Genomic DNA, 14,076 nt, shown 5'->3' on the forward strand with positions numbered 1-14,076 from the left:
GATCGCATGAACGTTATGAAACAACAGTCGCTGTCATAAATCAGCCGCTCACGAACCTTGCCGTTGTCGCCAATTGACCAATTTGTATTAAAATGTCTTCTTTTACTTTTCTTTGACTCATCCTCATCTTTTTGTTGGTTGTTTGTTTCAGCTGGCCTTTTTACCCCAGTAATGTGCCGCCACATTATAGCTAAGGTCCAACGCAATGAAAATGAAAACGTAAAAAAAAAAACCTAATGAATCACTCAATTCTCATTGGCTACCTGCCAATGTGGCAGGTAGATTGACAGTGTTACCCGCCAATAGCAAAATTCACCCGCATTTGGCAGGTGGTCGGGTGTTAATTTCAGGCCCTGGTCAGGAGTTATGAAAATGAATAAAAATGAGTTGATACTTTACTATGATTTGCGAGCGTCAGCAGTATCCATTGATGAAAAAAATTATGATCATGAAAATGCTTAACAAAACGAGAAGGGTCTGTCTGCGTCCCGCAGTTATACAAACCACACCCCTGCAAATTAGGCCGACTACAACAATATACGCCTCCCGAGAAGAAACTAGCATGGATGTCATTGACTAAAACAATATTTTCAAGTAAATTATTTATTTATGTATGAAATGTTTGTAAGACGAGCTTATATTGCTTTAGAATCTTGTTTAGCATGAAATAACAGCTAGTCTTGTACTATCTCTGAGATGCGCGACGCATTACGTCATCACATTGGAAAGGTCACGTGTGACATCACTAACATCCAGGATATGGACACGTAAACAATTTTAAACAATAAACTGACACAAATACATATAAATATGTGTCATTCAACATACAATAACTTTGAACGATCCTCCTACTCCAAACTTGTATACACTAGGTCGGTACTTCCCACTAAGTCACGCCTTTTTTTCCTCAAAAACCTTAATTTCTTTTCGACTGAAGAAAGAAAGACATGGACATTTTGGATGACATGGGGGTGAGTAAATTAATTAATCTGTATTTAATTTATTCAGGGAAGACCATCCAGTTTATTTTACATTTGGTTCTTTATAAAAAAATCTTTATTATTTCTTTCCTCAATACTACTGTTAGACCTGCCTGAAAAAAACTGCTTGTAAATTGTTTATTTCTTCTTATTGTTTTACTGACTGTTTACTTGTCTAGTTTGAAACTAGGCTTGCATGTAAGCTATTGTGCAACAATTGCCCCATTGTAAAAACAATAATGCACTGCATGATCAAACATTTAGGTGAGATAATTAAATATTGTTTTAAAAATTTCCCTATTTTAGATGGTAGAGGGTAAAAAAAAAAAGACCCTCTACCCCCAATTTACGATTTTCAAATTAACGACAAGAGTCACCTATGGGGGGAATTCACTCGTTTTTCAAAAATGAAATTCAGGCCCTGAATGAATGTCTTTAAAAATCCTGATTGGAGCATCCCTATAAATAATTCTACATAATAATAGATTGGTATCGGTGATCGTATTAGCAGATACTGCTTCCTGTGATCGACGATCGGTGACCGGCTCCAAAAATCCTGATCAGAGCTCCCTTACTCACAAGCAGCGTGTTCACTCAAGCCATAATACATGAAAGCATGCGGCCAATTAAAACATGAACCACATGCTACATAGAACACGACAACACAAGAACGCCTGGTAACAAACCAGGCACCCTACAAATACACGAGCGCATGGCGAGTGACTGAACACTCAACCTGTTCACTCACACCAAGAGACAAATGTCCAATGAATGTACGAACCCCGACACGGAACCAAAACTGACCTAAACAAGAGTAGCGGGATCCGAACACCATGCTTTGTGGTGGAAAAGAAAGCTCACAGCTCGAGCACACTCGAAGCCGCATGCTGCACAAAGACATGATGATACATTTTGTGTCAGGGCTCTGTCACAAAACCAAGAATAAACCAGACCGAAGTGAAAGTACACAGTTCCATGTGTACTTAACTAACCGAGTTGGGCAAGTTACTTCCAAAATGTAATACATTCTATATTACTAGTTACTGTCATTTTAAAGTAATTAGTTACATTACAATATTACTGTGGCGAGCAGGACGAGCCCTAGGTCCGTGAGAGACCGGTGTGTCACGCAGGTGATCACGCCAGTAATCACGCCAGTAATCACGCCACCGGCCTCGCTCTGCTCTCTCACGGCCCTCGGCCTTGTCCTGCTCGCCACAATTACTGTCTCTGAATTGTAATGCGTTACACTGCGTTTGCGTTACTTTTGAGTTACTTTCACCAAAATAACCACAGAAGTATTACTAGGCATTCTGAAATGCTAAAAATTTGTTTATTGCTGCTCATTATACATCCAGTGGAGGGTGATGCGGTATAGCAAAATGACTGTGTAGGAGGCTCATGGCGCAATACAACCACTGTTAGAATCACAAAAGTAGACAAAAGTCTTGTAAATTATGGTAGAGATACCAAAACAGAAAAGAGCTAGAGCACACTATAATGCAACCGATAGCCTAATGACATGGCAAGACGCACAACCTCTTTCTCTTTCTATTTTTTTTATTTTCTTTTAATTCAAGTTCACAGCACAAACTTGGCATGCATTGGAAGGACACAGCTTATGCTTTATCTAGAATCAAAAAGTGCTCTGGGAGGAATATGGCTCAAGGAATATGGCTCAGTCATTTCAGTCCAACTTAAAAATGAACATGTAGGCTAAACATAATTGCTAATAAATAAAACGGGTCAAACAGGGGAACACTGCTATTTGCCAAACAATGCCTAAAATATATAGACTACCAAACAAAGGCTGGTAAAATTTAAATAACTTATAGCTAAACCTATAGCTAATGGCTCTGTGGAGCTAGCACATTTTTCAAGAACACAAAAACATAATAAAATAAAAGTACTTGGGCCAATTAGGCATCATAGGAAAAATAGCTCAGTCATTTCATCTTCACAAAAAATGTAAGCTCGGCTATATTAAAAACACAAATAGGAAACCTGAAATTAAAAAATAAGGGTAAACAGGAAAGCAGTTACTGCCAAATGTACAACAGAGGTAGCATGCAGCCAAACAAGGCTGGTAAATTAAATAGAACTTTGAAGACACTTATGGCCTAGATCTATAGCATACTTATTTTTCTATGGGGGGCTAGTCTATTCCACTACCCACTTGATTGAAATATCTGTTGAAGCGCATCAGGACAAGGCACTGGAAGCATCTGCCGAGACTGAAAAGTCTTTCTACTGCTGCAATGGATGCTGATGGGGCATTTTAGCGGAGTGTGATTTTTTGTATTTTCTTTTTATTTATTTATTGTTGTTTTTTTGTTTTGTTTTAATTCTTGGAAACTGCTGCAGGCTTTCCATCGTAGGGGTAAACTGATATAAGACATTACCCCAGTTTCCACTGACATAGTGGTGCATCAGCCATGGCATTGGGATGTTCATCAAAGGAAAAAAAGTCCTCCGGGCTAGCGGCGACAGCAACAGGTTGAGGGGCATCGGGGCTGCAGGCTGTTCTGGTGTTAGGGAGCGTCACTCCTTCATGAGTAGGAAATTGATTTGGTCTCTTCTGGCTGCTTCTTTTACCCAGCGCAACTTGAACTTGGGCAGTGAGACAGCGGCCAGTAGCACTTCTTTTGAGTTAATTGTTGCGGCAAATCGAGTTTTGATTGCTCCCACAATAAATTCAGGCAGCCCAGTGGTCATTTGCGATATGCCATTTTTGTTGCTAAAGTTTTGTCCATGAGAAATGGAAGCATTAGCGTAAGTTCTGCCAGGAAGACTCAATTGCTACGTCACTTATTACCTTCTCATCTATCCAATCGTGTCTAATACTGCGGTATAAAAGACCAGTACTTACACATGTTTGAGTTCGCAGATGCTGACGCTTTCATTCACCTCCATCCTCCCCACCATCACCAGGATGGTCCCTTCCTATACCTCCCAGGGGGTCGGCTGCGCCCCTGCCTTCGTCTTCAGGCAGGAAATGCAGAGTCCGGACCCTCGGATTGCGAGCTATGGACGGGGCCTACGCCAAAGAACTTTATTGCTTGCTGGGTTTTCAATAAATGTATTTATTGTTACAGTATTTATTCTCCACAGTCTTTCTGGTAGAACTTCTAGCATTGATTGAAGCTTTCCATAAAAACAAGTGTCCTCACCTTGTAGGATGTCCAGTGCGTCAGTGAGAGGCATTCCTGTGATCAGAGCATAGGTGTCATAGAATGAGTTCCACCGTGTTACTGTGGGGACAATCAACTTTCTATCACTGACCTCTTACAGGCACCCTTTTGCAACTGTGGAGAGACTGGCCTTTGTCAACAGCGCCGAACATTTGGCTGTAGCATTACGATACACAGCCCTCGATTCTGGATTAGATGCTAGACATTTATAAACCTCATTGTTGGCAGTTAGATTAAGTGTGTGGGCTGCGCATCTATGGTGGGGAGGCAATACACATAGCCTGTGCTGAGCATCATCACCATCAGCGTTAAGCACACTGTGAAGTCCACCTTGCCATCACCCTCCACCACCATTAGAATAATAAGGGGTTGTTACCAATCAAATTAACTGATTTAAATAAGGTTGTGAGATTGTTTTAAATATTTTTTTGAATATACAAATAAGAAATTTTGGAAAGAATGATACTTTTAAACGAAACCACCATTAGGTGGAGGCAGTTGTTTATGGATGGGTCATTGAATCTTTTAAATTCAAAATGCTGAATCATTCAGTAATAAAAACACGGTTGAGTGTTGCTGTGTGATGCGCTATGATTCTGCTGCAATCTTTGTTGAACTCCAGACAAGCGGACAAGTGTTAATGTCTAACCCTGCTGTATATGAACCAAAGCAATGTTAGCTTACCTTGTCATTGCTGGTGTTGACAGGGATTTTGCCGACAAGCTTTCTAAAAGCCCGCAATTCTACTGTTTACAAAGGCTGCATATCTTCCACAACATACTCAGTCACGAGTCTCTTCACTTTTCAAGCAGGGGTTCAAGCAGCATGGCAGACCGAGAGAAACTTAATTTTTGTAGCTATGTCTTGCCTGCGCTCTCATCTGCCACAATCTTTCTCTTCTCCGACCCTGCAGCTCTCTCAGTTAGCATAGTGTTAGCGTGGCACCGGTCCAGGTATTTCTTCCAGGTAGTTACTTATGCTATTTCTTGATGTAGAGAGTTACCTCGGTGTACTAGATTGCACTTGACTATTATGTTCTTGTCCTTTTCTCTGACGAACTGAAAATAATGGAAGAATGTCAATCTCACAAATGTAGAATCTGTCTCTGCATGCAGCTCAACCATTGAATTGAATTCCAGCAACAGGAAACAGACATAGTATTTTACCCGCGGAATTCATTTTCTCTGCTGCTGGAATGTTTGTTTTGCGGTGTTGGCAAATTCGTAAAAAAAAAAAATAAACCACTTAATGTTATTAGTAATGCTTTATATTACTGCTTTACAGCAAAATGCTTTACAGTGATATATTACTGTAATATGATTACTTTTGTAATGCATTACTCCCAAAACTGTTAACAAGCTACTGTTGGAATGGATGCTGTCCATATCTACTATATATTCATATCATCCATATCTATGGCACTTTTCAAATTAAACTACTGTTAAGGCCCGTTCACACCAACCATGATAACTATAAAGATAACTATATTAGCGTCCACTGTTTATTCTAAGCACGTGCTTGTCTGGCTCTTTAAATGTTTGAGCTTGTTACAGCAGGATGGATTCTGATTGGCTGTCAATGTTTTTATCGTTCATCAGCTGGATAAAATAGTTCTAAAAGTGAATCCAAAAGTCGTTTCTCTGTGCTGTTATCATTATAGCTGTAGTGTGAATATTCTTTAATATTGAGAACAACTATATCGTTATCTTTATAGTTATTGTCCTTGGTGTGAATGAGCCTTTAGAGTTGAATGAGCAGTTGATTAAAGGTGCAGTGTGTAGATTTTAGCAGCATCTAGCGGTTCGGTTGCGAGTTGCACTAATGGCACAGCCCACTGCTCACCCCTCCCTTTCGAAGAAGCTACGGTTGCTAAAACGGGACAAACATATCGTCGTCTGAGACAGCAGAGAATAGCCAGAGTAAGCCAAGTTTCTGTACCACAGTCCATTATAAACCACATCATGGATAAAGTTTACAAAGCCATAGTCAGGTGAGGATCAAAGGTCTTAATATTTAATATAATAATAGTAATCAGCTGATTGTCTCACGAACGTAACCAGCACATTTCTCCCCACATAGCAAAACCATAATACAGCGAGAGAGAAGAACCACATGAAACTATCCAACTACATATTTTTTCTAACAGGGTTGTAAAAGTTTAGCTGGCTAATATGAGCTTTTATGCTGTAGGGCTGTGACTGAGCTGGTTAAAGCGTAAAGCATTGTTTATACTCGACGCGTCCGCATGAGCGCAAAGGTGCTCGCGGCAAAAATGACGTGATTGTAACAGCGTGCGCGTCTCCGCATCCCCTAGACACCATTTACTACACACAAATTAATAAATAATAATGTATAAAAATATTGTTTTTTTCTCTGGTTTTGAAAACTCTTCGTGATCGACTTAAAATGCTTCCAATATCGACTTGTCGACCGCGATCGACGGGTTGGTGACTCCTGTAACGTTACTGTTTTGCAGTCAATAGTACTAATTAGCTGATTGTCAAAGCCATAACACAGCGAGGGAGAAGAACTAAGTTACATGAAACAATCCAACTACATATTTTACACCACTGACAAGGGAAAAGTCACTACTCACGGTGTCTATGGCTAGCTTCTAGCTGTCTGCGGCTTTTCTTTCAAGGTATGAACGAAATGCGCTCTGTAGCGCTGTTTGTTCGCTGTCGGCTACGGTAGAAACATGACGTCACAATATGTCGACCTTCATAGAAGGGGGTGCCCGTGGTTATGTAGATATAAATGTCTCATTCTAAGGTAATAAAAACATAACGGTTCATTGAGTAAGGTCTTTATACACTACTGAACACATAGTTATGGATCTTATATTGCATTTCTATCAATAGATCCTCAGAAATATTACACATTGCACCTTTAACAAATGAGACCTTCTTGTAAATTGTTACCATTATATTTAATCTTAAATTTCGCAGTTGTTTTCCCTGATCCTTTTTTCTTCCATCCAAAAAGTGTGCTATCTTTTGAATGACACCTGTAAAGGCCAACTGTAAGGCAAACGTGTCCTCAGTAGATGGACTATTTCTGAAATGGACTAGATACTTTGTGCCAAGATCCTGTTAAAAGTGCAGATTTCATTACATGCCTTTAATGGACATAACTTGGCCTAGCTGTTCAAATTTTTGTTTTATTCTATTTTAGATTTTTAGATTTTTTGGTATCATGCTGTTTGACGTCCCTTACGAAAAAGAAGTTTATTCAAGTGTGCTATTAGTATACTTCTTTTAAACTAAAAATAAGAAAGTATACTTTCAGTCTACTTTTTATGCACCGTCGGTGTATGAATGAGTGAGTGAATGGGTGAATGTGAGGCAATATGTAAAGCGCTTTGGTGGCCATTGGGTCTGTGAAAGCGCTATATAAATGCAGCCAATTTACCATTTACCATTTACTTCTCAGAAATATACTTTATGTACTTCTCAGAAATATACTTCAAATTGCACTTAAGTATACTTGACTTATACTGACAAAAAAGTCTAAGTATATTTGGCCTATACTTGTTGATCGAAATATACTTAAAAGTATAATTAAGTATTCTTGGCTTGTACTTGTGTTTACTATTTTGATTGAGTAGCTTATTAATTTTTTTTTTAAAACATAATATTACACACTGTCTTATAAACTAACATGTTCAAGTTTATAACAAGCTTTCAGGTGGAATAGCTTATAGAGTAAATAAAATAAGCATGGAACTGAACCTGATCTTGTACACAGCGCTAATAATCCATTACGAAAAATAAGTTTATTCAAGTGTTATATTAGTATACTTCTTTTCAACTAAAAATAAGAAAGCATACTTTCAGTCTACATTTTATATACTTCTCAGAAATATACTTTATGTATTTCACAGAAATATACTTAAAATTACACTTAAGTGTACTTGACTTATACTGAGAGAAAAGTCCAAGTATATTTGAGTACTTGTACTCAATCTTTTGATAGAGATATACTTAAAAGTATAATTAAGTATTCAAAGTACACTGTGTTAACTCTTTTGATAAAGTAGCCATTAAATATACTTTTTTACATAGTTTTTCATATACAGTCTTATGAAACTTACATTGTTTGAAAATATTGATTAAAATATTGATATAAAGCAGTTTCTAATTCTGAGTATCTGAATTTTTGTGTAGGCTAGTCCACTGGTGTACATAGGAATTTACTTTAATTCTACTTTACACTTTCCCCGCCATTGACTGAATTTTCCAGCTATCCATGTTTTCACTGTTATATGGTAGGGGGCTCTATGACACATCTTCTAGTACAGAATCTCCGGATCAAAACACAGGAGAAGAAGAAGCTGAAACAAGTGATAGAAGGTTGCTCACTCAAATGTAAAATAACGTGATCATCAAACATTAAACAGCGTGTAAATCAAAACTGCTTAATGTTACCAAATGAAATGAAGCGTTACACATGAAGAGAAAACGACTGTGAAGCTTTGGGGGTGTTGGACTCGATCTACTCCATCTGTGTTTTGATCATCGTTCTGAATCTGATCAAGGCGTAGTCTTTAACAAAAATGAGATTTTTTTTCAACTTTTTTGTTTAAAATGTTGCCATTCTTTATTAAACTTACCAACATTCAAGTGTTGATAAAAGAGGATGCATGAAGCTAATAAAATGTTTTTAAAATTAAAGAACAGTTAAAGGTATTTTTCAAGTATAAAAAATAACATTTGAACATAGTAGTATAGGCCTACTGCAAGTGCAAAAATAATATATAAATAGTAAACTATAAGTATAATGTTAAGTTCACTTAAAGAAAACTAGTAGTTTACTGAGAGTATACTTCAAAGTGTACTTTCATAAACTAAAAATTTGCTACAAGTATTAAAATAGTAAACTACTAGTATACCCATAAGTTCACTTGCAGTACAAATGAGAAACGTAATTATGAACTAGTTGTGCACTTGAAGTTTACTAATGTTACACTTATAGTACACTTAAACATATAGGGCCCTATTTTAACGATCTGAAACGCAAGTGTCAAAGCGCAAAGCGCAAGTAACTTTGTGGGCGGATCCCGGCGCCGTTGCTATTTTCCCGGCGGGATAAAAGACTCTTGCACCAGGCACAAATCTAAAAGGGGTTGGTCTGAAGTAGCTTCATTATTCATAGGTGTGGTTTGGGCGTAACGTGAAATAAACCAATCAGAGCGTCATCTCACATTCCCTTTAAGAGCAGGCGCGCTTGTTCTAAAGCGGATTCCTATTATAACGGCGGATTTGCCAGGCGCGCGCCAGGAGCGGTTCACAGCCGAGGAGAGCAACGTTCTCGTCAGGGCCGTAAAACACAGAGAAGTGACATTGGGGATGGAGAAACCCACCCAAATTAACTTCTGTTAAACAGGCGTATGATAATTTGGGTAAATGTGTAAGCTACATGTATGCTTTTATAATAAATTGTCTATCTATCTATCTATCTATCTATCTATCTATCTATCTATCTATCTATCTATCTATCGTAATAATGTATGATTTGCAAAAATGAAAACTGCTGCTTAGATGAGCGAATCAAAGTGTATGCGTGTTGTGGACACGCTACATTGATTATGGCCTAGCATGCGCCCTTAAAATAGCATAATGAACAACGCGCAACGCGCCACTGACTTTAGACTAGGTTTTTTCTGCTCAGTGGCACAATTGTTTTATAGAACAGCAAAATAGCATGAGGGAAAGTTTGCGCCGGAACACGCCTACTCTTTGCGCTGAACCGCCCCGGGGAGCGCAAGTGTATTTCTTAGTTAACCGACGTGTGTCTGTGGAGGGAAAAGTTCGCTTTGCGCGGGTGCAAAATAGGAATGATACATGCGTCAGTGTACAAAGTAATTTGCGCCGGGTGCAAGATAGGGCCCATACTTTTATATACTAAAAGTGGGCCAATTTAGTCCCAAGCGGTATTAAAATAGTACACTTACAAGTTTACTAGTACATATTGACATTAGTATACTTACTACTACATAATTATACTTAAAAATATACTTGAACATTATTTAAGTATACTTTATAAAATGAACTTGAAGTATACTTCTTTTTCGTAAGGGTTCAGTGATTAATGGTATTTTTATTTGTTTCCTTCAGCTGAACCTCTGGTGCAGGTGGATGGGAAACCCAGCTGTTGTTTCTTCAAGTTCAGTCCAAAACTGATGTTTACCAAGGTCCTGAAAGCCCAGCTGTGGGTTTATCTGCGGCCACTACAGCAAACTTCCACTGTTTACCTACAGATCCTTCGCCTTAAACCTATCACTGAGCAAGGAAGCAGACACATCCGCATCCGGTCACTCAAGATCGAGCTCAATTCTCAAGCGGGTCATTGGCAGAGCATTGATTTCAAACATGTGTTGCAGAACTGGTTCAAGCAGCCCCATACAAACTGGGGCATTGATATAAACGCCTATGACGAGAGTGGCAACGACCTGGCTGTGACGTCTCTGCGGCCTGGAGAAGAAGGACTGGTAAGGACCCTTAGACCTGCTAGACTATTAAAAATAGAGATTTCTGTTTCAGAGAAAATGTTGTAATCTTAACATTTTTGTTCATCGAACAATCATCCATGCAAATAAATGACAGCTTTGGCATTCCTAATCATTCTACTAGTTTTCTTATTTCAGAAGTTTAAAAATGTTCTTTGGAAGAATACTTGTTTGTGCCTGTATCAATCAAATTGTTAAATAAGGACAAGTGATTTTTCCCCATAAGGGTGTTCTGTGTCTGTATTGTGGTGTACTGTATTTTAGGATTATTTTAAGAGTAACAGGTGATGTTAAAACTTTGAATACTGAGTCCACACCAAATTTTCCCACTGGGGACAATAAAGTATATTTCATTTCATTCATCTATTTTCCATAACAAGGATCCAAGAAGAGATGATGGTGATTTATAAATAAACTCTAAAAAAGACAAAAACCACAATAAAATTTGTCCATACACCTGCTCAGTTTTTCAAATTCTTCTGAAGCCATATATTTCCATTGTGTGAGGAAAAGACTGAAATGTAATTGTTCAGTGATAGTTCTTAAATATCATCACACGTTCTGATCAAAAGCAGTCATTGACATACATTTGAGACTCAATACAAGAGAGACTGTTTATACAAGGTGCAAAGTACTGATTCAAATGCTGACGAGGCTAAAGTCCTGATAAAACCTGATTCGAATTTAAATTGACTCAAATTAATCGTTTCAAAAAAAGTTTTGGAGTTACAACCATTCATGTAAAACTTTCAATTTTTTTGTCCCAGCGGCTTGACCCATTTCTGTATGTCTTCTTCCTCCCCTAATCTCCAGCAGCCGTTCCTGGAGGTCAAGGTTCTTGAAACCACCAAGCGATCACGAAGGAATCTGGGTCTTGACTGTGATGAACACTCCACAGAATCCCGCTGTTGTCGCTACCCACTCACAGTTGACTTTGAAGCTTTTGGCTGGGACTGGATCATTGCACCTAAACGTTACAAGGCAAACTACTGCTCAGGCCAGTGTGAGTACATGTTCATGCAGAAGTACCCACATACTCATCTGGTGCAGCATGCTAATCCCAGAGGCTCAGCAGGGCCATGCTGCACACCCACAAAGATGTCGCCAATAAACATGCTCTACTTCAATGATAAACAGCAGATAATCCATGGCAAAATCCCAGGAATGGTGGTGGACCGTTGTGGCTGTTCATAGAATCTGCATGTCTCTACAATTTCCTTAAATTTTCCTTACATTCTTTGGAAAGAATACTACAAAATGTACAGAAAACAAAAACACATTTGTAGTTTCTTTCGCAAGTCCAGCAGAACGGTCCAGGATAAATCCTAATACGATTTCTCAATTTGAATCTAAATGTTTGTTTTACAAACAATTCTTACACGCAACAAGACTTGGTTGCATAGTTTTCATTTTTGATGCATTGCGATGGGTAGCTCTGGCCACATTCAAAGAGATTCATAGGTCCAAAATCCTGCTCTGCAGCAAATATATTCTCATTGGCCAATATTTTGTTAATTTGTGCAGTATTCCACATTTAGAGAGAACAGAAAAAATACTTGATGCTGGAAACTTGTTGAATTAGCTGGTTAGGACACACTGGAAGATCACACACACACACACAAGTTGTGAAAAATATTTTGTGCCAGCATACTAAGACTTATTCTAGGTTTCCTCCATGTCTTTTTAATGTACTTCAAAGCAAATGTTATCCATTGAAGAAATGACAGCAGACACATGCGACCCCTCCACTAACGCTGCTACCACTATGGTGTGACATTCTCAATAATCTAGGTACACATTCACAACTAGTTTGATCCTCTTTTTACTTTTTTTTGTAAAAAGCAAAATGAAAAGGGAAGTGAAAGGAAGAATTTTTATTAGGAATTATTATACAAGGAGAAAAGGAACATATCTAATAGTGCTTGTAGCACTATTAATGTGTTTCATCATATGCGATGGACAAAATCATCTTAACGAAAATAACAAAAATAGCTTATTTAAAAAGATAATGTCACACATGTCTAGAGTGTCACACACAGTAATTAAATAGTAATTTGTGTAAAGATAATGTTTCCCATGACCTATAATTTTACATGAATGCTATTTTTAGAAATGTCTTCTCTGCTTATATAAACTCTGCCTTAAAAGTCTGGTATCAATAAATCAGTGTCAAGGTAAAACAAAATAATACATGTTCATGGCTATATTCACTTGTACTGAATACAGCTGAGGTTTCAGCTGTGCTGAATACAGTGGAGTATAGGTCCCTATGCTGGCAAAGGTATTTACATCAATATAAAAGAACAGATGTCAATGTGGATCACAACTATAATGCTCTATCCTGTGTAGATAAGACACTTATTGAATCAGTGTCTGCAATTTAGAGAAAAATCATTTCATTTAACTTTTTCTGTATTTAATCAAATATCATTCCTGCCCCTTACCAACCTTTAATGGTACAGTAAACTTGTTTAGGAGTGCTGAAAAAGTAAAGGATGGAGAAGGGGAAAGGTAGAATAGAAAACGTCTCAGGTTACTCATGTAACCATGGTTCCCTGAGAAGGGGAACGAGACACTGCGTCCTCTAGAGAACACAATGGGAAATGCTTCCGACATGACCGGTGGCTGAAGCACGTAGTATCTAAACGCGACAATTGCATTGACCAGCGACAGCCTATGATGTCATTACCAGTGCGACGTGAGTATAAAAGGGCACCTGGTTTTGCCTAAGCTGAATCTCTAGATTTAGCACTAACACAGAGGCTCCCAACGAGAAGGGATTTCATTATTAGAGACAATATCACTTCACACCAGAATCCAGAGACGACAATCCTGGAAAGTAAAGACTCTACACGGCCCAAGAGGGCTATCCAGGATCTATACATCAATATAAGCTCAGGCTCTCAGAGCCTAACAACTTGTTAATGTAAGTGCACTGAGCTCTTGGGTGCAGAGTTCTCTGCCTAACAACCCTCTAAAGCGAGGGGAGTACTAGCCAGACTCTACCTTGAGAACAGCTCATCAAGGAGGCTCACAGAGTCATTCAGCTTGATATAACTGTCGAACAGAGCTCTAGGAAGCGAAGAACTCTGCATTACGACCCTCAAAAGCAAGGGGAGTACTACTGCGCTAACCATACAAGCTAAACAGAGCTCAAAGAGCAGAAGCCTCAGCAAAAACTACTCTCTAAACCGAGAGGAGGCCTAACCACACTCTATGCCAGAGACAGTCTTATCAAAGAGCCTCATTTCCAAAGAGCCATACACTTTGACAACACTGTCTGTGCGCAATCCTGGGGAGCTAAGGCCTCAGCAGGACGACTCTCTAGAATGAGAGACAACACTCCCATTGTTGTCACTCAGACCAAGAAGGCTTCTCAAAGAGCCTACACCTTTAT

The 14,076-nt window shown here is 38.6% G+C and overlaps 1 protein-coding gene across 2 annotated transcripts in view; it reads left to right on the forward strand.

Annotated features, from left to right (window-relative positions):
* Positions 1-11,873, forward strand: part of gdf11 (growth differentiation factor 11) — a 106,545-nt gene extending 94,672 nt beyond the window's left edge. The window contains exons 2-3 of one of the 2 annotated variants that reach the window (XM_056252645.1): positions 10,288-10,661; positions 11,493-11,873. In XM_056252645.1, the coding sequence (XP_056108620.1) occupies positions 10,288-10,661; positions 11,493-11,873 (755 nt within the window). The remainder of the gene's footprint in view (positions 1-10,287; positions 10,662-11,492) is intronic. The other variant, XM_056252646.1, reaches the window with a different exon arrangement.
* Positions 11,874-14,076: the final 2,203 nt, after the last annotated feature.

The sequence above is a fragment of the Rhinichthys klamathensis genome, unplaced genomic scaffold, assembly GCF_029890125.1.
Source record: "Rhinichthys klamathensis goyatoka isolate OS25496 unplaced genomic scaffold, OSU_Roscu_1.1 h1tg000098l_1, whole genome shotgun sequence".
In the NCBI taxonomy this organism is placed as follows: Eukaryota; Metazoa; Chordata; class Actinopteri; order Cypriniformes; family Leuciscidae; genus Rhinichthys; species Rhinichthys klamathensis.